The sequence below is a fragment of the Vulpes vulpes genome, chromosome 1 (genome assembly GCF_048418805.1).
Source record: "Vulpes vulpes isolate BD-2025 chromosome 1, VulVul3, whole genome shotgun sequence".
In the NCBI taxonomy this organism is placed as follows: domain Eukaryota; kingdom Metazoa; phylum Chordata; class Mammalia; order Carnivora; family Canidae; genus Vulpes; species Vulpes vulpes.
Window position 1 is genome coordinate 26038765 of NC_132780.1, and position 27525 is coordinate 26066289.

Consider the following 27525-nt stretch of genomic DNA (forward strand, 5'->3'; position numbering starts at 1 on the left):
GATCTGTGTTTCTTTTTTTGTGCTAGTACCATACTGGTTTTCTTTGTTCGCTTTTTTTTGTTTGTTTGTTTGTTTGTTTGTTTTAAGATTTTATTTATTTTAGAGAGAGGGAGAGGAAGAGGGAAACAATCTGAGGCAGGTTCTGTACTCATAAAAAGCTTGATCCCACCAAACCTAAGATCACAACCTGAGCTGAAACCAAGAGTTAGATGCCTAAGTGACTGCCACCTAGGGCTGTAGTACCGTGCTGTTTTGATTATCATAGCTTTGTAGTATAACTTGAAGTCTGGGATTGTGACGCTTCCAGTTTTGTTCTTCTTTTTTAAGGTTACTTTGGCTATTTAGGGTCTTCTTTGGTTCCATTCAAATTTTAAACTTATTTGTTCTTGTTCTCTGAAAAATGCTGTTGATATTTTGACAGGGATTGCATTAAATATGTAGATTGCTTTGGGTAATATGGACATTTTAATAATATTTATCCTCATCCATAAGCACAGAATATCTTTCCATTTGTTTGCATTATCATCATTTTCTTTTCTTTTTTTTTTTTTAATTATTTATTTACGATAGTCACAGAGAGAGAGAGAGAGAGAGAGGCAGAGACACAGGCAGAGGGAGAAGCAGGCTCCATGCACCGGGAGCCCGACGTGGGATTCGATCCTGGGTCTCCATGATCGCGCCCTGAGCCAAAGGCAGGCGCCAAACCGCTGCGCCACCCAGGGATCCCATTATCATCATTTTCTTTAGTCTGTTTTATAGTTTTCACAGTACACATGCCTTTACCTCCTTGGTTAAGTTTATTCCTAGGTATTTTATTATTTTTGATGCAATTGTAAATGGGTCTGTTGTCTTAATTTCTCTTTTATGCTATTTCATTATTTAGTACATAGAAATGCAATGGATTTCTATACATTGGTTTTTGTGTCTTGCAACTTGATGGAATTTATTTATTAGTCCTAGCTCTTTTTGGTGGAGTCTAGGTTTTTCTTTATATAGTATATCATCTGCTAATAGTGAAAATTTGACTTCTTCCTTACCAATGTGGAAGACTTTATTTCTTTTCATTGTCTGATTGCTGTGGCTAGGACTTTGGGTACTATGTTGAATAAAAGTGGTGTGACATCCTTTTCTTGTTCTTGACCTTAGGGGAAAGCTCGCAGTTTTTTTGTTTTCAAAGATTTTATTTATTTATTCATGAGAGAGAGAAGTAGAGACACAGGCAGAAGGAGAAGCAGGCTCCCTGCAAGGAGCCTGATGCGGGACTTGATCCAGATTCCAGGATCACACCCTGAGCCAAAGGCAGGCACTCAACTGCTGAGCCACCCAGGCATCCCAAGCTCACAGTTTTTCACCATTGAGTGGGGTTAGCTTTGGGTTTTTTATATATATGGCCTTTATTATGTTGAGGTATGTTCCCTCTAAACCTACTTTGTTGAGGGTTTTTATCATGAATGGATTTTGTACTTTGTCAAATGCTTTTTCTGCATCTACTGAAATGATCGTATGGTTCTTCTTTTATTGATGCATGTTTTGTGTTGATATGTGAATATTGAACCACCCTTGTATCCCAGGAGTAAATCCCACTTGATCATGGTGAATGATTTTTCTAATGTATTGTTGCATTCAGTTTGCTATTTTCTCGAGGATTTTTGCACCTGTGTTCATCAGAGACGCCTGTGGTTCTTCTATTATAGTGTCTTTATCTGATTTTGATATCATGGTAGTGCTGGCCACAGTAAATTTGGAAGTTTTCTTTCCTCTTTTATTTTATTTTTTTAAGATTTCATTTATCTATTCATGACAGACACAGAGAGAGAGAGAGAGAATGGCAGAGACATAGGCAGAGGGAGAAGCAGGCCCCATGCAGGGAGCCCGACACAGGACTCGATCCCGGGTCTCCAGGATCACACCCCAGGCCGAAGGTGGCACCAAACCTCTCGGCCACCAGGGCTGCCCTCCTCTTTTATTTTTTTAAAATAGTTTGAGAAGAGTAAGTATTAACTCTCCTTTAAATGTTTGACAGAATTTGGGCAGTCCGGGTGGCTCAGCGGTTTAGCCCCGCTTTCAGCCCAGGGCCTGATCCTGGAGACCTGGGATGGAGTCCCATGTCAGGCTCCCTGCATGGAGCCTGCTTCTCCCTCTGCCTGTGTCTCTGCTTTCTCTCTCTCTCTCTCTCTCTGTGTCTCTCATGAATAAATGAATAGAATCATTAAAAAAAAAATGTTTGATAGAATTTGCCCATGAAGCTGTTTAGTCCTGGGCTTTTGTTTGTTGGGAGTTTTTTGATAAGGGATTCAGTTTCATTGTTGGTAATTGGTCTATTCAAATTTTCTATTTCTTCCTGATTTAGTTTAGGGAGATTGTGTGTTTGTAGGAATTTATCCATTTCTACTATTTGCCAAATTTATATAGTTTTTCATAATATTCTCTTATAATCCTTTGTATTTCTGTGGTCTTGGTTGTTCTCATCTTTCATTTCTGATTTTGTTGATTTCAGTCCTCTTCTCCACCCCCCACCCCCCCGCCCCAATGAATCTCACTAAAGATTTATCAGTTTTGTTGATCTTTTCAAATAACCAGCTGCTGGTTTCATTGTTGTATTCTGTTTTTTTGTTAGTCTCTGTATTATTTATTTCTGCTATAATCTTTATGATTTCCTTCCTTCGGTTTGGGGTTTTGTTCTTTTTTCTCTCTCGTTATAGGTGTAAAGTTAGGTTGTTTATTTGAGATTTTTCTTCTTGAGGTGGGCCTGTAGTATTGCTATAAACTTCCCTCTTAGAACCACTTTTGCTGTATCCCAAAGATTTTGGACGATTGTATTTTCAATTTCAGTTGTTTCTGTGTACTTTTGGATTTCTTTTTTGATTTCTTAGTTGACCCATTCATTGTCATAGCATGTTCTTAATCTTCCATCTTTCCATATTTTTCCTTATGGTTGATTGCTAGTTTCATAGCGTGGTCAGAAAATATGCATGTTAGGACTTTGAGCTCCTTGAATTTGTTGAGACTTGCTTTGTGCACTAATATGTGATTTATTCTGGAGAACATTTCATGCGCCCTTGAAAAGAATGTACGTTCTGCTGTCTTAGGATGGGATGTTCCGAATATCTATCTATCTATCTATCTATCTATCTATCTTTCTTTCTTTCTTTCTTTCTTTCTTTTGGATCTGTCTGGCCCAGTGTGTCATTCAAAGCCACTGATTCCTTGTTGATTTTCTGTTTGGATTAGCTATCCATTGATGTTAGTAGGGTGTTAAATTCTCTACTGTTAATTTATTACTATTGATTACTTCCTTTAGGTTTGTTATTAGCTGCTTTATGTATTTGGGTGCTCCCATGTTGGGTCCCAAATATTTACAGTTATATCTTCTTGTTGGATTGCCCCCTTTTGTCCGCCTTTTTTTCTTGTCTTTGTCTTTTTTTTTTTTTTTTTTTTTTAATTTTTTTTTTTTAATTTATTTATGATAGTCACACAGAGAGAGAGAGAGGCAGAGACACAGGCAGAGGGAGAAGCAGGCTCCATGCACCGGGAGCCCGATGTGGGATTCGATCCCGGGTCTCCAGGATCGCGCCCTGGGCCAAAGACAGGCGCTAAACCACTGCGCCACCCAGGGATCCCTTGTCTTTGTCTTAAAGTCTGTTTTGTCTCATATAAGAATTGGTCTCCAGGTTTTCCTTTCACTTCCATTTGCAGGATAAATGCTCTCCCATCCCTGCACTTTGAGTCTGCATGTAGCTTCGGGTCTGAAACGAGTCTCTTGTAGGCAGCGTATAGGTGGGTCTTGATTTTTTATTCACTCTGTCACCCTCGGTCTTCTGATTGGAGCATTTAGGCCATTTACATTGTTGATAAGTATGGACTTACTGCCATTTTGGTTTTTTTATGGTGGTTTTATTGTACTTCTCTGTTTCTTCCCTTTCTTCTCTCAGGGTTTGCTGGCTTTCTTCAGTTATATACATGGATTCCTTTCTCTTTACTCTTTAAATATCTGTTAGGAGTTTTGGATTTGTGGCTACAGCTAGGTTGGCAAATCACATCTTCTGCAGATAGCAGTCTATCATAAGTTGATGGCCACTTAAGTTTGAACCCATCCTAAGAGCACTGAGGCTTTACTCCTCTTTCCATGGTGTGTTAGATACATGGTATTATACATTACATCCTTTTATTTTGTGAATCCCTTGAATTATTTTTATAGATATACTTAATTTTACTGCTTTTGTGCTTCCTAAGGACCTTTTTTATTCCTGCTTACGGACTTCCTTTCCCACTCACAGAGACCCCTTTAATATTTCTTGTAGGGCTGGTTTAGTGGTCATGAACTCCTTTAACTTCTGTTTTGGGAAACTGTTTCTCTCTCCTTCTATGCCTATTGACAGCCTTGCTAGATAGTCTTCTCAGCTGCATGTTTTTTCCTTTCAGCACCTTGAATATATCATGCCACTGCTAAGTGTCTGCTGAAAAATCCATGCACGGCCTTATGGGATTTCCCCTGGATGTAACTGTTTGCTCTCTTGCTGGTCTGTTTGTTTGTTTTTTTGGAGAGAGAGTGCTGAAGGCAAGGATAACAGAGAGGAAGGGAGAGAGAGAATCTGCCAGTGCAGAATCCACAACCTGAGATCCCAGGACCCTGAGATCATGACCTGAGCCAAAATCAAGAGTTCGATGATGCTTAATCACCTGAGCCCCACCTCCCCCAGGTGCACCCCTCTTCCTAGTTCTAAAATTCTGCCTTTACCAGTACTTTCTGCCATTTTATTTTTTTAAAGATTTTATTTATTTATTCATAAGAGACACAGAGAGAGAGGCAGAGACATACACAGAGGGAGAAGCAGGCTCCCCTCAAGGAGCCCGATGTGGTACTCTATCCCAGGACCCTGGGATCACGCCCTGAGCTGAAGGCAGATGCTCAACTGCTAAGGCACCCAGGCGTCCCAACTTTTTGCCATTTTAATTACTCAGTATTTTGGTGTGTACCTCCTTGGGTTTATTTTGTGGAAGATTCTTTCTGCCTTCTGGATCTAGATCTGTTTCCTTCCTCAGATTCGGGAAGCTTACAGCTATTATTTCCTCAAGTATATTTTCTGGCCTGTTTTCTCTCTGATCTTCTGGGATTCATGTAATGCAAATGTTATTATGCTTGATGGTGTCTCTTGAGTTCCCTGGGTGTATTTTCATTTCTTACTCTTTTTCTCTTTCCTGTTCAGCTTGCTTGTTTTCCATTGTTCTGGCCTTGAGGTCACTGATGGGTTCTTCTGCTTCCTCTCATCTACCATTTATTCCACATAGAATATTTTTAATGTTACTTTCTGAGTTCTTCATCTCTGATTGGTTCTTTATATGTTTTCTGTGTCTGTGTCAGGGGTCTCTCCGAGCTCCCCCACTGTTTTCTCAAGTCCAGCGAGGATCTTCATGACCATATCTTCACATTCCCTGCGAGGCATATTACTTATCACCGTTTTTGTGTAGCTCTCTGTCTTGCTGTGATTTTGCCCTGTTCTTTCTGTGGGACATATTCTACCCTTCTCCTCACTTCGTCTAATTCCCTGTGTTTGTTTCTGTGTGTTGTGTCTCCTATTCCCTTGAGGCTGGCATTTCAGGGGCTGTCTCCTCTGTGTGTGGCGTGTGCCCTGCTCCTGTGGCCTCACCACTTTTTCCTTCAGTCCAGTGGTCTGCAGTGGCTCTCTTTGCCATTGAGCAGGGTTTGGTTCCTGGGTTAGTGGTGGGCCAGTCTGGGCTGCCTTGGGCTTAGTTGTGTCAGACCAGGTGTTTGCCAGAGCTGTGGTAGGTACCAGACTGCAGGGCGCTTTACCTGTGTTATCTCCTGAGAAGCTTTTGTTGGTGGCCAGGCCCTGCAGTGTGGCCAGTTGTCTGACCCCAGCCCTCTGCTGGGGCCGCAGGGGGACTGGTGTGTGTGGTTATCTCTCTCTTTTTTTTTTTTTTTTTTAAAGATTTTATTTATTCATGAGAGAGAGAGAGGCGCAGAGACACAGGTAGAGGGAAGAGCAGGCTCCATGCAGGGAGCCTGACGTGGGACCCGATCCTGGATCTCCAGGATCGCACCCCGGGCTAAAGGCAGGCACTAAACCGCCAAGCCACCCAGGGATTCCCCAGTCTCCTCCTCTCTTAGGGGCAGGAATCACTGTGGAATGGTGCTGGCCTCTCTCAGGGTTGCTGGCACACTGCCAGGCTTGTGGCACTGATTTGGATGGGCTTGGGCCTAGGGTATGTTGGAGGTGTTAGATTCACAGGAGGACACGGGGACTGGGCTCCTGGTGCCAGCAGGGTGCACACTGGTCCAGCACTGGTGGGCATCTGCAGTGGACAGGGAAATCTGTGGAGGCCCAACCAGGACAGAGGGGCCAGGGCTGCAGAAGAGTAGGGGTGAGGTGCATGGTGCCAGCGAGGAGGACTCCTGTGGAGGCTGGGATAGAGGGGGGACGTGCTGTTGATCAAACCAGGAGGGGAGAGTCCACGTTGCTGGTTCCTGCAGGTGTCAGTGTATCTTGGCTGGGGGGTGGGGACAGAAGTGGCACCCACCAGCTCTTGTTCTTGGAGCATCTCCTAGGGATCCCTGCCCCTGCCACGTAGGCTCTGAGAGCAGCAAACAGATGTTCCTCATGTCTACCCCATGTGTTTCAGCCTGCTGCTGCTCAGCTGCTGTGTCTCTGCGAGGCCATTGTGCTGTCTCTCTAAGGGCAGGTTGCAGTTGCCTATCACCCTCCAGCTTTCCCAGAGCTGAGCCACTGATTCTTAAAGTTTCAGGTGCTCAGCCCCACTCATTGTAAGAGATCACAATGTTAGGTGAGTCTGGTTTTCAAAGCCACATGCTATGGTGACTCCTCTTCCCAGTGCAGGTCCTGGTGTGGGTCAGCGCTTCTTCCTCTCTGTACCTGGTGCATTTCTCCCTCCTGTGGACAGTCCTGAGGGTCCTTTGGGCTCCAGACCGTGTCTCCACCCTTCCTACCCTCTTTGATGTGGCATCTTCTGTACATTTAGCTGTTCTGCTAGTCTTTGGGTCCTTTTTCTGGGTTACTTACACTATAGTGGGTTTTACCTAGATGTAACTGTGGGATGAGGTGAGCCTAGGATCCTTTTACTTTGCTGTCTTCCCCAGAAATAAACTTTAGCATAATTCTTAAAGGCCCAAGGATTTTTGGAATGGTCAGTGAGCATTGGCTTCAACTTAAAGTCACCAACTGCCTTAGTGCCTACAACACAATCAGCCTAGCCTATCCTTGGAACCTCTGAAGCCAGGCATGGACTTTTCCTCTCTAAACACACAAGTCCTAGATGACATCTTCTTCCCATGGGAGGCTCTTTCACCCACACTGGCAATCGGTTGGTAGCCGCCTTCGTTAATGATCTCAGCTAGATCTTCTGGATCACTTGCTGCAGCTCCTACACCAGCACTTGCTGCATCGCCTGGCACCTTTATGCCATGGACATGGCTTCCTTCCTTATACCTCATGAACCAGTCTCTACTAGCCTCAGACTTGACTTCTGCAGCTTCCTTCCCTCTCTCAGCCTTCATGGGATTGAACAGAGTCAGGACCTTGCTCTGGGTGAGGCTTTGGTTGAAGGGAACTTTGCAGTTGGTTTGACCTTTTACCCACTAAACGTTTTCCATTATCAGCAGTAAAGCTATTTCACTTTCCTATCAATTGTGTATTTGCTATGCATATGTAATTTCCTTCAGAAACTACCTTCGTATTCAGAACTTGGCTGTTTAACACAAGAAGCCTAGCTTTTGGCCCATCTCGGCTTTCAGCATGCCTTCCTTTTGCTGGAACACATAGAGGCCACTGTAGGGTTGTTACTTGGCCTCATTTCAGTACTGTCTTGTTTCTGGGAATGGGCCCAAAGAGAGGGGGAGAGACAGGGATTAAGTTGGCCGTCTACATAGGCACGGCTTGTGGTGCCCAAAACATTACAATAATAGAACCAAAGACCACTGGTCACAGATCCCTGTAATCAATAATAGTAACGAGAAATTGAAGAAATTATGAGAATTGCGACACAGATCTGAAGTACAAGTTTGGTTAGGAAGGTGGTGCCAGGAGACTTGCCAACACAGGGTTGTCACCAGCCTTTAGTCTATGAAACACCCAGGGTCTGTGCAGCACAGTAAGATGAGGGTGTCTCCTGTGCTCTGGCCTCCACTATCGCCCGTGACATGTTAGGAGCCATTAATCCTGTGCCCGTTCTCTGATGAGCAGTTGTCCCCTTGCTGTTCTCCATGGGTTCTCTTCCTCTGGCCTTCAGTGCTCGGGCTGGGGCATGTCTGATATGTCTCTGTATATGCATCCCACCTTGGTTGGCTGTGTGTTGGCTCTGGAGACTAATGCTTTCATCAGATTTGGGAAGTTTGGGGCCTTTATTTCTCCTGAAACTTTTTTGTTTTTCTCTTTTGCCCCGCCCCCCTCCATTACACATGTATATTATTCCGCTCGTTGATGCCCCATTGGTCGCTCAGGCTCAGTTCACTTTTCTTTATCTCTTTAAGTTTTTTCAGGAAACTGAATAGTTTGTATTGATGTATCTTCAGCTTCTCTGATTTTTTTTGCCATGTCAGATCTGTTGCTGACCTCCTTTTTACAGTTTCTGTTAATTGAAACCCTAGGTTCAGCTGTGTTCTTAGAGTTGCCTTGAAGTCTTGGCCACATCTCACAGTGGGTGCCTCTTAGGCAGTTTCTCTTCCTTTTCCCAAAGTGTGGGTCCACACTTCCTTGTTTCTTTGAAAGTCTCTAATTTTGTGTTGAATACTGAATATTTTAGTTAATAAGTTGTAACAGCTCTGGATTCTGAATTTATTTTTCCTTCCCTGAGAGTCGTGATGGTTATGATTTCATTTCTTGGGTTTTATTTAGTAAGTGCGTTGGTCTGAATCTAAAGGCTGTTTTCCATATGCTGTGTGGTTGCTGATGCCTCAGCTCAGTTATTTCTCCCTGTTCTTACTGTTTTTGGCTTTCCAGAGGCCACCCCTGCCTATCCACCCAGCACAGATGTGTTGGAGGTTGTGCTCAAATGCATCAAGATTGCACAGCCTCTGCTGTCTGTTCACAAGTATGTGTGGGTTTGGAGTGCATCAGCTTGCGGGCTGTGGTCAGGTCTGCCCTGGCTCAGTGTCCTTGGACTCCTGTGACTCCTGCACTTGCAGGGGGCTCTGTCATTGTCTGGGATGTGGGGTGGACTTGCTCTTGCCCTATTGCTTGCCTGCAGAGGACCACGGCTTGGGCTGGCTGTACTGTCTCTTGCTGGATCATGTCTCTGAATGATCATGTTCTAAATCGAGCAGCTCCTTCTGGCAGGAGCAGTGAAGCTGCAGGTTTTCATGGCCTCTCTCCCCTGGTCCAACTAGCTGTCAGCTGTCAGCAGGGATTGAATGAGAGCAGCCTGGATAAGACGCCCAGGCTGGTGCTGTTCTTACTGGACTTTTGATAGAGCGCACTAGTAAGGCTCCATAGTTTGTGATAAGCCTTTGGTGACTTCCTAGAGGGCTGACATGATTTTTTAGAGTTTTGTCCAGTTTCAGGGATGGGAGCTGGTCGACCTCATTGTGCATGTGGAAGGGACTCCCGGGCTCATTGCTAATGCTGTGTGGAGCGTCGCCTGGCAACTGGGCAGACGGGAGGGGCCAGGCAATAGGAGTCACAGATGCCCAGCTGAGGTCCTGCACTGGGAAGTGGTATCGGGGACAGAGTGAACAGGTGTCAGCAGGGTCTGCATGGGGTGGTTTTTCAAAATGAGCTTGGCACGTGTATGTTTCAAACCTATAATGGGGGGGAAGCACAGTTGCAGAGCTGCCAGCAATGCTGTGGAGTCATGACTAGAAGTGGCTGAGAGCTAGGGGCAGTGCTGCTGTGCTCTCCATAGGGCACTGGGCATGCCCGATTGAGAAGACACCAGTAACTCTACAATGTACTTCAAACCCAGTGAGGGCAGGTCTGATGATGTTTGGGAAGACAGTGATGGTTTTGCAGCTGGGCAGTGGGTACCTGGGGTTTGTTGTCACACCGTTTTCTCTTCTTGGGTGTGAGCCGGAAAGCTGTCCTGACTGAAAGGTAGGGAAAAGAAGTAGCCACGAATAACCAGTTTCCTCGGAGCAAGAGCTAGGTGAGAAGTAGAGCAAGATTTGGGAAAATGCAGCAGGAGTGCTGAGCAGATTGTGATCTTCTGTTTATGGTGGAGGGCTTGCCACCAGCTGTGTATGAGGGGACCTAGGATGACAGTATGTTTCTGCCTGGAAAACTTGAGAGAATCTTATAAGCTAGTGAGAGAGAAGATGCATGTGTGGAAACCAGTAGTCAACTTCTGCAGAGGCCATGTCAACTGAACAGTGTGGGGAGAGACTCCCTCAAAAGAGCCATCACAAGTACGCACTGTCTGGAAATACCTTGGTTTCAGAAGGTGGGGTCCACCCGCTGTCAGACTTCCTGAACAACGTGGAGATTTCCGTCACAGGGATGGGATGCTGGTTGTCCTCAAATAAGTTGATAGTTTTTTGGATCTCTACCAGAAGATACTAAACTTCATTGAGTTGCCAATGAGAAGACTGTGTAATCAACATCTTCATGGTGTGAGTGAGATCCATGAGCTGGTGCGGCAGTTGGCCTGATGCATGTCCCCTCTGTGTTGCAGTTGGGGCGGTGCCGGTTCTCTCCAGGGACACTGCATCGGGGAAGAAGGGCCACCACTTCAGCCAGGTGAAGACCCCACACAACCCCTTGGACTCCAGCGCCCCGCTGATGAAGAAGGGGAAGCAGAGGGAGGTCCCCAAGGCCAAGAAGCCAACCTCGTTGAAGAAGGTATGTGCTATTCCCCTCGAAACTGGGTGCGAGGAAACCTGTGGGCTCTCCTGTGTCTGTTATCTCTTACGGCTCTCCACATGTTTACCTGAATGTGCTCTACCAGGTGTGTGCGTGATTCTCTGACACATGGTCCTCTCCCTGAGTGGGACGGCAGAGGTTTACGAGGCAGGGTGTCTCTGCTGTAGAGGCAGGGCTCTTTGTTCTCCAGTGATGCAGACAGAGCCAGGGATGGGGGGGGGTTGCCTTCTACTTGTTCACACTCTGCTGCCCTCATCCTCCCTTGGGTGATCTGTCTGGTGTTGAGATTCTTGAGTGTGGGTTCTGCAGGGGCTGTCGCAGCCTGTGGTGTCTGGCCCGGGTCCTGCATACCCTGCTCTGCACACTTGGGGGACATGTGTCCCAGCCTCTTGGGGGATGGAGGGCATGTCGCTGCTTGGGAACGCAAAAAGGCATGATGCCTGCAACCTGAAATTGGGTGGTTTATTTTGCAAAAGAGCTTATTTTTAACATAAGTATTTAGGTGTTTCAATTGCTTATTTAATTTTAAAGATCATTTTGAAAGAACGGCAGGAGAGAAAGCAGCAGCGTCTCCAAGAAAATGCTGTGAGCCCAGCTCCTGCCAGTGATGCTGTGCCGGACGGGGAGAGCGGCGGTGACGATGAGGCCTTCGAGCAGGTTGACCCCTCAGGTACTGAGCGCTTGTGCTGGCTGCCCAGAGGACCGTGCAGTGACTTGACAGGAAAGGGCATCCCAGTGTGCGGGTAGAGCTCCTGACGCCTGTGCCTCTGTGTGGGGTGTGGGGACATGTCAGAGGACAGGGGGCGAGGCCCCGAGTGCAATCTGTGTGGCATTGGGTGGTCCTTATAGCTTGAAGTTGCCGTGAGAGTGAATGCCCCTGACTTCAGAGCTGCTTCCCCCAGCATGAGAGTCAGGTCTCATAGATAGAACATGTTAGGAAGCCTTTTATTAAGCTCTGTGTTCAGAACAGTCTCCCAGATGATTGGTGTGTGGCTGGAGGACGTCTCATACAGTGAGTACCACACCCAGCTCAGAAGCAGGACAGCCCCCCTGCCCTCTGGCCCAGGGCCACAGCCCTGACCTCATTCTAGTGGGATCTTGCAGCCTGTGCCTCTGCACCCAGCTGTGTGTCTGTGGCCTGTAGGAGTGGGTTCTGATTGTCATTGCTGCATGGCATTCAGGCATGTTCACGTGCCAGCTGGCAGGTGGACGTTCTGGGAGTTCCCTCTCAGGGTCAGTAGAAGTAGATCAGCGTGCACGCAGGACGTAAGCACTCTCTCCTGTGGCATGTGCCCAGGTGGGACTGTGGGCTCCAGGGGTTGGTCCACTGCCGTCTGCCCTCAGGCTTCCACCAGATTGGCTTCCAGGTGTTCCAGCAGGTCTGCCCACAGGTGGGGGAGAAGTCAGCCCACAGGAGGCTGTCTTTGTCACCTTTGCCCTCCTGGCAGGTAGTTTCTCTCTCCGGTGCTGTTATCTCACTTGTCCTTTGGAAGTCTCTGGAAGTAATTTGGGAACTGTGAGCTTGAAGCTCATAGTTTAGGTGTTTGGGTTCAGATGTTTTTTATATTTGTTTGCTAAAGGAATGAATTCAACCATCTTATGAAGAATTGGGAATGCTAAAACTGTTCTTAAAAACTTCCTATTATGAACTTCAGGTTAAATTTCAAAATTAAAAACCAGTTTTGGCAGCCAAACCGCATATTTAATAATGGTCAGGGTGGTATATTTTATGAATATTTTGCCACAGTAAATACCAGCTTAAGTCGGGGCCGGAGGCACCTCCAGGCAGAGCAGAAAGTCGCCCAGTCCTTCTGCGTCCTCCAGCTGTTCCCATCTCTCCTGGCTCTGCCACCCGCCATGGTACCAGGAGGGGGCTGCCCCGGATTTGCTGCCCCATGAGGTGTGCACAGGTGGCCTCCATCCTCGGCCTGAGTGCCCAGCCCTGCAGGTGCTGTGCCCTGACTTGTGTCTCTGTGAAGTTGCAGAGGGGCCGGAGGAGGTGCTGTCCTCTGCTCCCGCAGTGGAGAGCGGGTCAGAAGAGCCGCCGAGAGCTGAGCTCCAGAAGGAGGCGGAGGGCTGCCACCTGGTGCCCAATGGCGCCAGCTGCCCCAAGATCCACAGCCGGAGATTCAGGGAGTGAGTGGCTGTGGTGCTGTGCCCCCTGTGGGGATGGGACGGATGTGCTCACTGTGATGTTGAGCGTGGGGCCCTGCTGCCCTGGTGCACTCAGACTGCAGAGCTAGGCCCCAGCCTTCATCCTTGTCATAGCCCAGGGCAAGGCCACCTAATCTGCTTCTGCAGGATCCTTGCCCTACACACGTGGTATGGGAGGTGCACTTCAATGGACGTGTGTGTTGGAGGGGTGGGCTCCCTTTCGAGGTAAATGTCTGTAATTTCTGAGGGAACTCTGTCTCTCCCATCCCACGTTTCTCCCAGGGCACACCCCACGTGTGGGTTCTCATGGGCAGTAGTTGCCACGGGGTTAGTGTGGCGGGCCATCAGGGGAAGCCGGGTGTAGAGGTGAGCCCCAGCTCTTGGGCACGGGCTGCTCAGTGCTGTGATTCCCGAGAGGGCTGCCGCCAGCGGGAACCTTGTTTCAGCTACTGCAGCCAGATGCTGAGCAAGGAGGTGGATGCCTGTGTCACGGATCTGCTGAAGGAGCTGGTGCGATTCCAAGACCGCATGTACCAGAAGGATCCGGTCAAGGCTAAGACCAAACGCCGACTCGTGCTGGGGCTGCGGGAGGTCCTCAAGCATCTGAAGCTCAGGAAGCTCAAATGCATCATCATCTCTCCCAACTGTGAGAAGATCCAGTCGAAAGGTAACCAGGGCTGTGGGCCCAGCTGCTAGGGCTGGTTTGGTTCTCTCCTCTCTGACTGAGGGCCGTGTTTGCAGCGTTCACTTGGCCACCCGGTGTCCTGCTCTCTGAGGCAGCCAGGCCCCTGTGTGCTCCGGCCCATGCAGGCCTCTGGTGGCTGGACGCTGTGTCTCTGTTGGGGGGCATGGGGGACCCTGGAGGCCGTGCTGCAGGAGGTCTGTGAGTGGCAGCCAGGCAGTCCGTTTTGAACTTACTTGCTGTGTCTGTGACCACTCCCCTGTCCACTAATTTAAGGATGCGGTTTGTCCAGGGGCTTGGCCATCTTACTGGCCCTGGAAAGTTGGCTGTGTGTCATGGGATGCAGTGGGCTGGGTGAGGTGACGCACAGACTCAGGCTGTGACGTGTCCCCTATGGCCCTCCTTGGGCTGCTTGTTAGGGGGATGCTCGTCCCGTGTCCTCCTCTGCCAAGGGGACCAAGGGAGCCTGCAGAGCATGTGGAGTCCTTCACTAGGCACCTTCTTCTCCCATATTGCACAGGTTACCTTGCAGGGAACAGGTCTGGATCTTGCCCTGGGCTTTTCTGGCTGCCGTTTCGCAGCTGAAGACTTGAGGTTTCCTGGCTTGTGTTGGGCACCCAGGGTCCAAGAGCAGCAGCTAGACCTGCTTGTTGCCCGCTCACCGTGTCCTGGTCCTAGCTGAGGGTGGGCCTCAACACCGGAATGGGACAGAAGGGGGCTTCAGGCACCTGCCGTTTGGTTGTGTGTTGGCTGCACCCCTCACTTGGGTCCAATCACAGCGCTGGGCTATAACACCAGGCAGCCATTAAGCTCCTGCCTGCAGCCTGAGCCTCCTCTAAGACAGGATGCCTGGGGCATTCCATAGCTTCACCTGGGCTCCTTGGGGGCTCTCTGCACCTCTCTGCAGCCATCTTCCTGGGGTTGCCCTTCCCTGGCCCCCCTGGCGTGTGGGGGTACTGATGCCTGCTTGTGTGCTTCTCAGGGGCACCCTGTTTGCCCTGAGCGTGTTCCCCGGGGGCTCATGAAAAGGCAGGTGCAGGGGTGCGTCCAGGATCCAGGACTCAGAGCCCAGTCTGCTGGCTCTCCAGAGGCCTGCTCTCCTTTACCCGCTCTCCATTGTCCTCCCTCCTCCCTGGGAGGATGGTGGGTAGCACACAGACCCCCACTTGTACACCTGCATGCAGGGCCCCTTTGCTGCCTTTCTGGAGCATACCGCACCAAGCAGTGTCTTCTGTGCCGCCATCTTCTCAGCCTTTCCTTGGTTCTGTTTTCTGCCCTACAGAACGGCATCTTCCTCACCTGTGTCTTCTAAACCATGGCAAAGTTTTCCATTTCTGACTTTCGGGAGCTGTGTTTGTTGTCCTGAAGTCTCTGTGTTTGTTGCCACTGCTGCTACTTTGGAGCTGGGTCTGTGCCCTGAGCTGTGTGTGGAGAAGATGTAGGGATGTGCAGCTCCTGCCCCCCAAGAGCCTTCCTGGCTGCTGCTTTGCCGTTTGGGTCTCTGGCTAGATGCTTCTGCAGATGGCCAGTGGCCCCTGGGCACCTGTGTCCTCAGCTGCCAGGAAGCTAGCGAGGCTGGCATGTAGAGGCCAGGAGCTGCGTTGTAGGGCAGTGCTTCTCCAGCTAGTGAATGTGAGCATCACCCTGACTCCCTGCCAGAGCAGGGCCCCTGGACCCCAGAATTGAGCATTTTGAGCATTTTTTCAAAGATGCTGCTACTCCAGGGTCCCCACTCTTGGCTGACCAGTGGGGCCGCTGTTGTGCTGGAGAGCCCCCAAGGGCATGTCTCTGAGTCCCCTGGGCAAGATGCTCCCCCCGGTGTGGGGCCCCAACATCCACCCTGAGTCCACCCATCCATCCTCACATTCGCCCCTTGAAGTGCAGCTTCTGGCATTGCCTGGGTGACGCACGCCAGCTTGCCGTCACCTCTTCAGAGCTTTGCTCCATTTGGAAGGTGCCCAGTGTTGCTTGTAGCCGCCAGGCTCCAGGGAATTGGTGCTAGGCTGTAGATGGCCAGCTCCAGGCTCCCCGCGCTGGCCTCACTGGCCGGTTGGCCAGCTCAGTTGTCTTTCCATTAGAGCTTCCTGCTCTGGTCTCGAATTCTCCTGTGATTTGTGTCCTTAAAAAACAGACTTAAGAAAATGGGTATGTGTGTGCAGTGGGCGGTCCACCGTGCCTTTCCCGTGAGCTGCCTTCCTTCCTCTGACTGGGCAGAGGGGTCAGGCCTGGCCAACAGGCGTCTGCATTGGTTGCAGGTTCAGATACGCTGTTCATCATCAGTTCTTAGGGGTATTTCTGCTTTGAGGCCAAAGCAGCTTGATTATTATACCTCATAAATGTTTTCTTCTTAAAAAAGATAGGCAGTGGCTTGCAGTCATTTTAAAGGAAAAACTTAGTATTGTGGTCTCTTGGACTGTGTGAAAGTACTGCGTCTGCTCAGGACGGTCTTCCCCCTAGTGGTTCAGAAGTTGAATTTCAAACAGCAGTTGTCCTGAGCATTTGCTTGTTCTAAGTTGTGTCGTCGTCTCAATCCTGGGAAGCTGGCCCTTGGAGTTGCTTTCAGCTCTCCCTGATAATGCAGGCTAGGTGTTGGGTGGAGCAGAACTATCTAGCCTTGCCGCCGTGTCAGACAGACCCAGCCTTCCAGTCTCTCCCAGGGGAGTCACTCGGGATGCACGTGTGGAGAGTCGTCTGCCTGGGAAGCTCCTAGGACATCATGCCCAGGTCTTCTGTGGGGGGGGAAGGGGGCTGGTCACGTGGGCACCCCCTGCCTGACCCGACTGGTAATCAGCATGAACCTTGTCATTGCCACCCTGAAGCTCCTCTGACCAGCTAGCATGGTGGGAGCCCTCTGGAAACCCAGGCCCTGGTGCCAGCCTGGGGAGACCTGGAGAGCGGGCCCTTTGACGGGACAGCAAAGCATTTGTGACCAGCTCTGAGGGTGGGGGACACGAGGTGGAGAGAGACCACGTGGCCAACCCCCAGGGGCACAGGAGTCTCCAGCGGGAAGTTGGGAAAGAGTCACTGTGATTCTAGTCAAGGACCCCACCCTGCCCACATCCCCCTCTGCCCGCTTCCCTGCCAACCCAGGAGTGCGGCTCTCCTTGAACATATCTGTCCCCAGAGCTAACTTCCTCCTCACTTCCTCTTGTCTTCAGGAGGATCTGGGCCGGGGGTGGGCAGAATTAATGGATGTGGGTCCTGAATGTTAACTCTGATCCAGCCGGCTGCAGAGTGAGTTCTCAGTTCCCAGAGCAGCGGGCCATGCTTTTGAGAAGTTCCTCTCTTGAAAGAAAATTGGATAATCCTGTAACTAGTGCCAGGTGATAGGGGCCACAGGGAGACATTTCCTTCTCAGGCACATGCTGGGGCAGGCCGTGCCACCTGGTGAGCCAGATGCTGGGTTTCCTTTTGAGGAATAAGTCCCCCAGATTGCTGCAGCCCCCCAGAGGCAACCAGCATTGCCACATTCGATGTGTCCTTGGTAGGCAGGGTGTGTGTGTGTGAGAGAGACAGAGGGAGGTCTGGCACCCTGGCCCTTTGGCCCTTGTTTTTAGCTTTGTGGTTAGTCTGGGGGTCCAGCTCTTAGGATCGTGCACAAACTCTGCACGGTTCTCTCCAGATGCCAACAGCTATGAACAAGGATGCATCTTGCACCCTGTCCTTTCTGCTTGTGAGAACGTGTCTGTGGCTTCCACACTGAGGGCGTGAGGGTGGGTGTATTTGTGGGTTGCATGGGGTCCACACCTCCGCCTGCACCCAGAGCCGGTTGTGCCCGTGCCCGGCCCTGCCTTCTGTGGAGTGTGCATGCTTGGGGGAGATGAGCAGCTGCTTACTTATTAAAGGACTTGGTGGTTCATGTTCTTTGCCCATTGTCTTTTGGGATGTTGATCTTTTTAATAGTGACTTGTGCTTTATTTATATAATAAAGCCTTTTGGGTAAGAGTTGTAAATGTTTCTCTGGTTTGTCATTTTCCTATTTTTTAAATGTATTTTGGGTGTTAAGATAATAACGTTTTTTATTTTTGTGTTTTTATTACATTTTAGGTTTTATGCCATTCTTTCACCTTAACACTCCAAGGTTATTGTAGGTTTGTGTTTTTGTTTGTTTGTTTTTTGTTTTTCCTGGTTCTTCCATGGTTTCATTTTTGTTTAGGAAGAACATATTCCTTCTCAGGTGGGTCTTTCCAGAGGCCGAGCCAGGTGTCCTTTCTGTACTGCTTCACAGCGCTCTTCCCGGCTGCTCAGGTTGCACACGACAGCAGCACCTGGGGGCCTGGGGGCCTCTGGTCTGCCACTCCGCGTCCCTGCTTTTATGTCTTGTGGCTTTGAGCAGCTCTTTGCCTGGTGATGCTAGCCAGGTATTATTTTCCTTATTTATTTATTTATTTAAAAAACTTTTATTTATTTTAAAGATTTTACTTATTTATTCATGAGAGACATGGAGAGAAAGAGAGAGTCAGGGACACAGGCAGAGGGAGAAGCAGGCTCCATGCAGGGAGCCCGATGTGGGACTCAATCCCAGGACTCTAGGATCACACCCTGGGCTGAAGGCAGGCACCAAACTGCTGAGCCACCCAGGGATCCCTATTTTCTTTTTTAAAAGCTTGTTCTCATATGTATATTTTTTCATATTCTTTATTCCTCAAAAAAATCCCAGTTGTAGTAAGTATTTCAGAGTGTTAGGTTAGCACAGAATTGGTATGTTGTGGCTGAGAGCACAGGTGCCTTCCTGTAGATGTTCTCTTGTGCTTCTGGAGCACCTTGAGGCTGCTCAGTAAATCTTTTGTACTTGGTGATAAATCTGTTCCTGCCTGTGGTGATGTCTGTTCCTGCCTGTGGTGATGTCTGGTGGCTGTCCATACCTGTCCTGGGTGGCTCCACTTGCCTGTGTGAGGACTCGTGATTTCTGTGTGACTTGTACACAGACACCCGTATGTACTTCTCTCGTGGTAAAGATTCGGGGCTCCTGGGCCCCCCGCATGGCAGGCACATTGCCTGCACACAGAGCCCCATGGCCCTTCTCCCCGTGCATGGACCCTGCCTGGCACCTTGCTTGGCAGCAGGGCAGGTGGTGGAGGTCAGGGAGCCCGTAGCTGGGCTCTGTCACATACTTGGTGACCTGTGTGTGCTCTGGGGTTCCATTGTGTGGGTGCAGCCTCTCTCCTGCCGGGTGTGTGCACACAGGAGCTAACATGCACGAGGCGCTTAACTAGCGGCCTGGTGCGCACTGAGTATTCAGGAAATAGTCACCTCATGCAGTGTTGTGATTTGTAAGAAACACCTATTTGGTTGTTCAGATGACCCAAATAGACTCTACTTCCTATCTAGTCTTTGTCCATGTTTTCTGGCTCACACCTTGGAATACCTGTGATAACTTCAGTAAAGGTGTCATGTTAATGAAGGTGGACTTTGGGCAGGGGCTGGTTGTCAGGGAGTCAGTCACCCAAGTAATTGGGGAGGTTGGAACCTTTGTCCCCATCCCACCCCTACCCTTGGCCTGCAGGGAGGGGAGGAGCTGGAGGTCGACTCAGTCCATCGTGACCATGTGGTGAAGCATCCATAGAACTCCCCCCGCCGGCTGGGTTAGGAGAGCCTCTTGGTCAGTGCACAGGAGATGATGCCGGAGTAGTTGGCAGGGAAGCTCCGCACCTTCTCTGTACCTGCCCTGTGTACATCTCTGGTCCAGCTGGTGATTTGAACTCATGTCACATCCTTTCATAAATTGGAAAAACAGAAGTTAAGTGATTCCCTGAGTGGAGTTCTTTGTATCTCTAGCAAATGGAAAGAATGCAAGGAAAGAGTTTTGGGGTTGCAGTATGTATTATGTTGGGGACGTTTCTCCCGGAGAGTTGATTTCCTCCTTGCAGCTGAAAGTCACCATGCACTTGCGGTGGCAGGCTTGTCCTGGTGGCATCTGGCACAGGCCCACGAGTAAACGAAGTAGCTGGGGGTATTGCCTTCTGTAGAAAAAAGCCCTTTGCAGCCAGTGTCACCACCGAGCTGCATTTGACGCATTTCCCTGTTCTGCTGTCCCTGACCAGGTGGGCTGGACGACACGCTGCACACCATCATTGATTACGCCTGTGAGCAGAACATTCCCTTTGTGTTTGCCCTCAACCGCAAGGCTCTGGGGCGCAGTTTGAACAAGGCTGTCCCTGTCAGTGTGGTGGGCATCTTCAGCTACGATGGGGCCCAGGTGAGTGGTGGGGGGAGTTCTTTAGGGGTGGGGGTGGAGCGGAGGCCTGGGCTTGTAGGCACATTTCCATGGGGCAGCCCTGAGCCCGAGGGCGGTGGTGCGATCCTGAGTCTGCTCTGTGCTCACTGCTGTCCCAGAGGTGCCTCAGGCAGGCAGCATCCATGCCGGGTGTCCCCCTGTTCCCCCCCAGAGGGCAGCGTCCCCGGTGGGTCAGGGGTGTCACCTCTGCTCTCACCTCTGCCCCAGGACCAGTTCCACAGGATGGTCGAGCTGACGATGGCCGCGCGGCAGGCCTACAAGACCATGTTGGAGAACATGCGCCAGGAGTTGGCCGGGGAGCCTGGGACCCCAGCTCTGGCCAACCCGCCCATGCAGGGTCTTGGCTGCTCCACGCAGGACAGCCCCCCTGCTCCTACAGCCGAGAAAGAAGAGCCCCATTACAGTGAGTGCCGGGGAGGGCTGCATCAGCTGACAGAAGGGACGGAGTGCCTGGATGGCCTCTTCCTGGCAGCGCCCCTTGCAAAGGCTAGGTTGGTCCTGGCTGTTGTCTTAAGAGCTGGTGTCAAGACCTCGGGTTAGATGGCACCTGCAGAGTGTAGCCTAGACGACAGCGGTGTCCTTGGCGGGAGGCCGTCAAACCCACCAAACACCAAGGGCTCATGGGTACTGCTCCCAGAGCGTGGCTGTGATTGGGGGCAGCTAGGCTGAGTCCTTGTCAGGCCCACATAGGGCTGAGCCACGGGTGGCACGCTTCGGACAGTAGAGACTGTCCCGACTATCCCTGTATGTCCCTCAGCTGTGCCGCTTTGTTGTTTCCAGTTGAAATCTGGAGGAGACACCTGGAAGCGTACAGTCGCTGTGCCCTGGAGCTGGAAGACTCACTGGAGGCTTCAACTTCTCAGATGATGAACCTGAACTTATAGGAAGAATTCTGTGTGTGTGTTGTGTGGGGTAAGGAGGGGGGGTGTGACAGACTCCGGGGCCTTATTCTTCCCAGGTTTTCACTGACCCGATGTATTCTGTTCTGTGCGGCTGATAACTGGGAGGGGGGTCCAGGGTGTGCCTCCTGGAATGGATGCAGGAGCCTTGCCAGAGAGCCCTGAGACACAGCTTTGGATGTAAGCGTACGTTGTCTGGGAAGACTGCAACGTGTGGTGCCCTGAGTCTGCTGTGAAGGAAACCCCCTCTGATGCGGAAGAGCCGAGCTGGGTTAGTTTGTGGCAGCCGCTGTGCAGCCCTGGGGCTGGTGTTCTTGCCTGAGGACCCAGCATAGCTGCGGAGAAGCCAGCAGGCGGGTGTGGTGGGGCCACTTTTGGGGTGGGGGGCTTTCTCAGAACCTGGTTCTTTGGCTGGAAGATTTGGGGGTACTTGGAATGTCTGCTAAAATGAGCCTCACTCAGAAGGAAAATCAGTTCTCTAACCTGTGACCTTTTGACATGAATTATTCCTTTTTGTCTTTATTTTTCAAAGAAGCAATGTATATTGAAGTCCTAAATTTCAGTTTTGATAATCTATAGGCTTTTTTGTAAATGAACATATTATTTGAATGTGGTTTCTGTCTTGGAGACCAGCAGGATAGAAGTTTGCTTTCATACTTTGCTGTAAGTAAGAGGGCTTATTTATTTTGAATAAAGAGCAATGATTTGATCTCCCTGTGGCCAGAGCTTAGGCTTATGGGTGGTTCCTCAGCCCTCGTCCGCACTCCTCAGGGGCTGTTGCTTGAAGGGAAGAGGATGGAACCTGGGGAGAGGTTTGTTGAGGGGACCTTGCCTCGGCCCAATCTGCCCCCTGTGCCGTCACAGAGCCGACGGCAAGATGGAGCTTTATTGTTGGCCATTTCTCAGAAGGGCGGCAGAGTGCGTTGGCTTTGCAGGTGGTGTGAGGGGAAGTCGGTCGTGTCAAGTGTTACACGTCTGACAGGCCAATGGCCTGTGAGGAGCACACTGAAGTGATGTCACAAAGGGCATGTGGTGTTGCCAGGGCTGGCGGGGTGTGGAAGCACCGGTATGTCCTGTCGTCTGGATGCTTGCTGACCCTAGGTGCCTGCTTCTCTGCTCTCTGAGCCTGTAAGTGGGGGGCATGTGACGTGGTCACCCAGGCCAAGTCCCACCCCCAGGTTGCTCCCTCAGTGGGGTGGGGAGGAGGGGCTCGAGGGTGGCCTTTCCCCTTGCTGTGTCAATAGGGGCCAAGTCTGCTCTTGTAGTTTGAAAATTGGATATTATGGGAGAGGGAAGGTTCCAGAGTTAACCTAAAAGGAGAAAATCAAATGTACAACTCTGAGCAGGATATGCCGGCCTCTGTTGAGCGCCCCAGCCCTGGCCCGTGGCTTGCACAGAGCTCATCTGGGGGCAGAGAAGCCGAAGCAGAGTGGGGAGGTGTGAACACGGCGTCAGCCCCAGGGGGCCAGCGTCTCCTGTGACCTGTGGGGTTAGCCAAGCTGCAGTGTCCCTTTCACGGCAGAGGCTCCTGCTGCTGGTGACATGGGGGCCTGTTGCAGCCAATGCTGCGGGAAGCACATGGCGCCGGGCCTCCCAACCACACACTCAGCTCACTGTGTTTATTTCTATTTATTTTTTCAACAGAGCAGAGACCCCGAACTCCTAAGCACGGGTTCCCCCCAGAACCCTCCCTGCTATGCTAAGCACACATCTCATTGTGGTGCTGCATGAGGTACTCTGAGCCCCCCGACTTAGGCCAAGTCTCAGGGCTCTGGAAAGCAGCACCAAGGAGGACTCAGGCCTCTGAGCCCTTCTGTTAGGGGCACCACGCGTGATGGCCTGGGAACCAGGTGGGCAGGCATCCCAGGCAGACCCCACCCCAAGCCGGTATCCTCAGGAGGCTGTGCTCTCCGATGTCCCCGGCCTCAGAACGAAGGAGTCTGGACATAGGCTGTGGTCATCCATTTGCTGGGGTTGCACGGAGGTTGTGGTGTCTGGGTGGACTGGCATTCTGCTAACCATTCCAGCAGCAGAAAGTGTCTGCAGGGTCCAGGCTGTGCAGCATCAGGCTTTCACATCCCACACACACAGTGTGCCTGCAGGTGCAGCTCCAGGACACAGGCCCCTTTCCGCGGCATCGCTGCACATAAGCTCGGGGTGCGCACAGAGCCCCGTAGAGCAGCCCCCACATTCTGAGATGTGCTCGGAAGCCCATGAATCCTACAGTCCCTGTGAGCTCCAGGAGACCTTGTTGTCACTTGAAGGATCAGGCCAGATATTGCCACTGGTGTTGCTGGGCCTGTCCTGGCACTGGGAGCTCCGAGGCCATGTGTGAAGGAGGGAGCGGCAGCAGGCGTGGGGGGTGGCCATGAACCCGTAGAGCTGCTGCGGGGCTCCAGCGGTGGCCATGCTGTACAGGAAACCACTCGGGTGTTTCTGGAAGACGAGCCGTCATGCACACCATTGTCTACATATCTGCAATCTATAGGTAGTTAACTGTCCTGCTGTCCTGTTTCTGCTGGGCTGACTCTTCTGTCTCATGTAAGCACCTAAGTTTTTAGAACATTTTGGCTAGTGTCAACAGAGGTTGAGGTGGGGCCACCTCTCAGCAGGCCAGGTGACTGTTCGCTGTCCTGGAGCCATGGCAGGGTCAGGGGGTGTGGCTAGGGGTGGGCACCACCTCTTGGTGCCTAGAAGGTGTCCTTGTCACAGCTTTCCTGAAACAACAGTGCAACCCGTCTTTGAATTCCCGGCAGAAGAGAGGCCCATCCTGCTTCTCCCTCACTGTCCTCGATGTAGGAAGGGGCCTCAAGCGTCACACCCTGTGTGCTCCCCCTTGGGGTCAAGGGGGTGGCCTTCAGGGAGGGGGGCCTGCATGTTCTACGCTCGAAGGGATGAGTCAGAAACGCTTAGCCTGTGTTGGCAACAGGGAGAGGTCTTGGGTGGCCATGAAACCCAGGACATTTGAAGGCTGGTGGTTGAGCTGTAGGGCTTCTTCCTGGCCTGGTAGCTGCCCAGATGGCTGCAGCAGTGAGGGCAGGGGACGCCTGTCCTCCCCCCTTGGTGCTGGGATGGGGCTCCCTGCAGGCCCAGCAGTCACCTCCCCACAAGTGGGGCCCCCAGACTTGTCTCTGTGAGTGCCCCTTCCCATTCTGTTGATGTTCCTCAGGGCTCTGCCTGGAGCTCTGAGGCTGCAGGTTCCAGAAAGAACTGTTCAGCAGACCAAACCCCAAGGCAGTGGACGCCCGCCAGCCCTTGCCCACCCCCAGCCCGGCCACGTACCCACGCCTTCCTCCAGCTGTGCATCATGCGGTTATGCTCCCCGGCCACAGCCCTCCACGCGGCGAGCTCTCTGGTCCACTGCTCCTGGTGGGTCGCTTCTGCAAGACAAAGGGGACACCAGGTGTCAGGTTTGCAGGCCTTGATGGCACCCTGGGTGTATGCACCATCCACTGAGGCCATTCCGAGGAGTGTTGACACCTCCCAGCCTTGCCTTCCTGGCTGGGGGGGGCTTCCCCAGGTCGTCCCTGGCTGCCAGCTCCAGTTAGCGGCTGCTCCCCAAGGTCACTCTAGCTCTGTCCTCTGCTCCCTTGAATTGTCTAGTTCCCCATGTCAGGCGTGCTGCCTCCCCTTTGAGGCCTGGCCTGAGGGAGGCTGACATCCAGCTGTTGCCTGCTCTGTGCAGCCTGCCGCAAGTAGGAGCCTGATCTAGGGTTTGAAAGCAAGTTACTTGGGGGGCTGTCAAGATGGCGCAGCAGACCGCCGTGGATTTTGTTTGTAAACAGGTGTGAACTGTGTCACTGATCTGGCCCAGAGTTCAGGCTGCTGATTTCAAGAGTGGGTGCCAGGGACCTGAACCCTGAGACACCAAGCGGAACTTGTTGCTGGAGCAGAAGTGGGCAGGGGCAAGGGCTCCAGAGGCGCCTTAGGGGTCCTAATCCCCGAGGGGCCCTGCGGGGACATCTTGCTCCTGTCCTGAGAGAACCCCTACATTCTCTAGCGCCCCTGCATCTCCAGGAGGCCGGGCTGGCAGGCAGATTCTGGCTGTCCTGGCTGTGCTGGCATCTCTGCCCGCCGCATGCCTGGGCAGCCCGTAGTGTGACGGTAGAGCTGGGGCCTGCTGCTCATGAGCTCTGAGCTGGGAGGCCCTGGGCCAGAGCATAGCCCAGGGAGCGGGGCAGACTGCCTGTGGCCCCTTGGCTGTTGGCTGACGGTGCCATTCCCGCGACTTCTGCATGACCCCTCACAGTTTGTGGGGCACATTCATGTCACGATTCCCTTTGTCCTCACTGCAGCAGGCAGGGCGCTTCACAGAAACAGGAAGAAAGGGGTTCTGGGTAGGAGCGAATATTTGCAGCATTTTTCTCTCCCCAAGCCTGCCCCAGAAGGATGTGGCCTTTTCAGCATTGCCAAGTATAGGTGCAAACCTGAGGACAGGCCAGGACTAGAGAGGAAAGCACAAAACCTGGGGGCTGAAAGCAGAGGCACCAGCTGGAAGGGAGCAGACCTGAGAAGGCTGAATCCTGGGCCAGCAGTGGGGAAACCGAGGCAACCCCTCCTGGAGACACTCGGGCACCGGGACAGGCCATCTGGACGCAGAAGCACGGCCCCAGGGCCCTTCCCTGCTCCATACCAAACCAAGGGGTCCAACGTGTGGGAAAATAGTTCCAGAAAGCACAGGACATGAAGTGGAGCAGAGCAGAATGAATACATGTTCAGGTAAAGCTCCTGGTGGCATGGGCTCAGTCAGGCCTGGGGGCACTGAGGTGTGAGTGTATGCAGTGCGGCCGGTGGGCCTGGAGTGCCAGGCTGGGTGTGCAGGGCTGGGAGACAGGAGGGCTTTCAGGCCAGACGCGCACACCCGGCCCTTCGGTGTGAAGACAGCAGGGGACACGGGCTCTCCAAAGACCTCACAGACCCCGGGGTGAGACCCGGCAGGTGGCTATGCAGTAGGCACAGGGTGTGGGGGCCGTGTGGCAGTGGCGGGATGCCGGGGAGGCTGGCCGTGCACGGCGCGCTCCTTTACCATGTCTCATGACGGTGACCCGCACTCTGGAGGTCTTGTTGCCCGCGGAGGACAACACGGAGCAGCGGTACTCGGCGCTTTCTTGGAGGGCATCTCGCAGCCAGCTGAGCACGTGGGTCCTGCCGTCGTGCAGCCCGTGGGTCTGTGTGGGGACACATGTCTCCAGCTCACGGCCGTTCTTCTCCCAGACAAAGTGAACATCTGCAGGACCTGGGGACACACAGACTGTCTCCACCTGGTGTCCCCTGGACTCTAAGGGCCCGTGTTCATAGCCCCCAGTGGGGATGAGCGGCATGAGCTACCCAGGGCAAGGACCTGCATTGTCCCAGCTGGACTCAGAGTGACAGCACTTGTGTCCCTGGAGGTGGCCTGGGGTGATTCCCACTGTGAGCCTCAGTGTCCTTGGAGAAAAGGTGTGCCCTCACTGCCCCCTGGACTCCCTGCTTCTTAAACCTTAGGTACCTTTTTAGAAGCACATCTGCACAGTGGTGTCCCCTAGCCCCCTTTGCCATGGGGGACCTGGGGGCAGGTGTCCATTCTGCACAGAGGGTCTGAGCCTGGGAACTTCATCTCCTGCCCTAGACCTGCCCACACTACCTGTGACCAGAGGCTCTGCCTCCAGGGCGTCACCCCTGCTCTCCCGGCACCTAACTGGAGGTGGTCCGGCCAAGCTGAGGGGTGGGGCTGCCGGGGGCGCTCCCGGGGGTGGGGAGGGGCGCCAGGCATGGATGGCACCCAGGGGTGGGCTGCAAGCTGACCCAGACTAGAGCCAGCCCTGCTTGAGAACCGCTTCTCAAAGCAAGAGTCTACTGGTTGCCTCGCCAACCTGGGAATCGTAGAGGGTGCGGCAGCGTCGGGGGGTGGTCAGCAGAGGGAGTGCATGTGTGCAGGAGCACGTGTTTCACACAGCAGCGCTGTGGCCACACTGGTGGTGTGGACACCTTGTCAGTGTCCTCTTGTTTTCTGTGCAGGATTTATGGGTTTTTATTCTATTACTGTAATTTGATTTTCACAAAGCGTTTGTCCTCTAGCTGAAGACGTTTCTGTCTGTGTATCACACGTAGATATGCATGCATCTGAGGGTCTGCACTACAGACGTGTGTGCACACGCATGAACACACACACAGGTCTGCCTGTGTCTGCATACACCTGCAGCTGCCCATCGCCGGGCACTGACCCTCCCTGTACCTGCTGCGAGTGCCATGTGACACCACCGCCCAGCAGCCAAATCAAGTTTGGAAACAGACTCTTGTTGAGGCAGTCTGTGAACAGACACTGAAGTCTGTTACAAAGGGCCTGGGCTCCCCCCATCCCCTGACTGCCCCATGGTGACGTGCCACCTGGATGGGCCACGGGAGCTTCTGGAGGTTTCTTACAGCCCTCTCTGGGACAGAACCTGAGCCATATGCCAGGACCTGAAGGAGCAAAATGCCCGGGTGCCCATGCCGTATGGGGGCATGGGCAGAACACAAACCACCATGTGCCCCTCGGTCCTGAAATCCCTCTGAGCAGCCTGAAATCTGTGCGTTTAGCCACAGTAAAGCACTGAAAATGTTAAAGGTGTACTTACGTTCTACTTACTTTTTTAGAAAGCTATCTGGCTCCTTCTGAATGCAGAGGAGAGCAGGGAGGCAAAGGGACAGTTAAAACCCGTCAGCAGGGCCTGCATACTGCAACTCAGGCCCAGACAGCGGGCC

At 51.9% G+C, this 27525-nt stretch overlaps 2 protein-coding genes across 8 annotated transcripts in view; one reads left to right on the forward strand and one right to left on the reverse strand.

The window, feature by feature from the left end:
• The window catches only part of SECISBP2 (SECIS binding protein 2), a 47387-nt gene extending 25876 nt beyond the window's left edge, over positions 1–21511 (forward strand). For 4 of the 7 annotated variants that reach the window (XM_072761225.1, XM_072761233.1, XM_072761237.1 and 1 more), the window contains 7 exons: positions 10642–10808; positions 11361–11499; positions 12809–12965; positions 13430–13650; positions 19710–19864; positions 20111–20306; positions 20684–21511. In XM_072761225.1, the coding sequence (XP_072617326.1) occupies positions 10642–10808; positions 11361–11499; positions 12809–12965; positions 13430–13650; positions 19710–19864; positions 20111–20306; positions 20684–20787 (1139 nt within the window). In that variant the 3' untranslated portion in view covers positions 20788–21511. The remainder of the gene's footprint in view (positions 1–10641; positions 10809–11360; positions 11500–12808; positions 12966–13429; positions 13651–19709; positions 19865–20110; positions 20307–20683) is intronic. The other 3 variants (XM_072761218.1, XM_072761235.1, XM_072761245.1) reach the window with 1 other exon arrangement.
• Positions 21512–22416: 905 nt separating this feature from the next.
• SEMA4D (semaphorin 4D) overlaps positions 22417–27525 on the reverse strand; it is a 73352-nt gene continuing 68243 nt past the window's right edge. The window contains exons 17-19 of the mRNA XM_025984146.2: positions 25829–26038; positions 24085–24182; positions 22417–23519 (exon numbers count right to left, since the gene is read on the reverse strand). Of these exons, the coding sequence (XP_025839931.2) occupies positions 23493–23519; positions 24085–24182; positions 25829–26038 (335 nt within the window). The 3' untranslated portion in view covers positions 22417–23492. The remainder of the gene's footprint in view (positions 23520–24084; positions 24183–25828; positions 26039–27525) is intronic.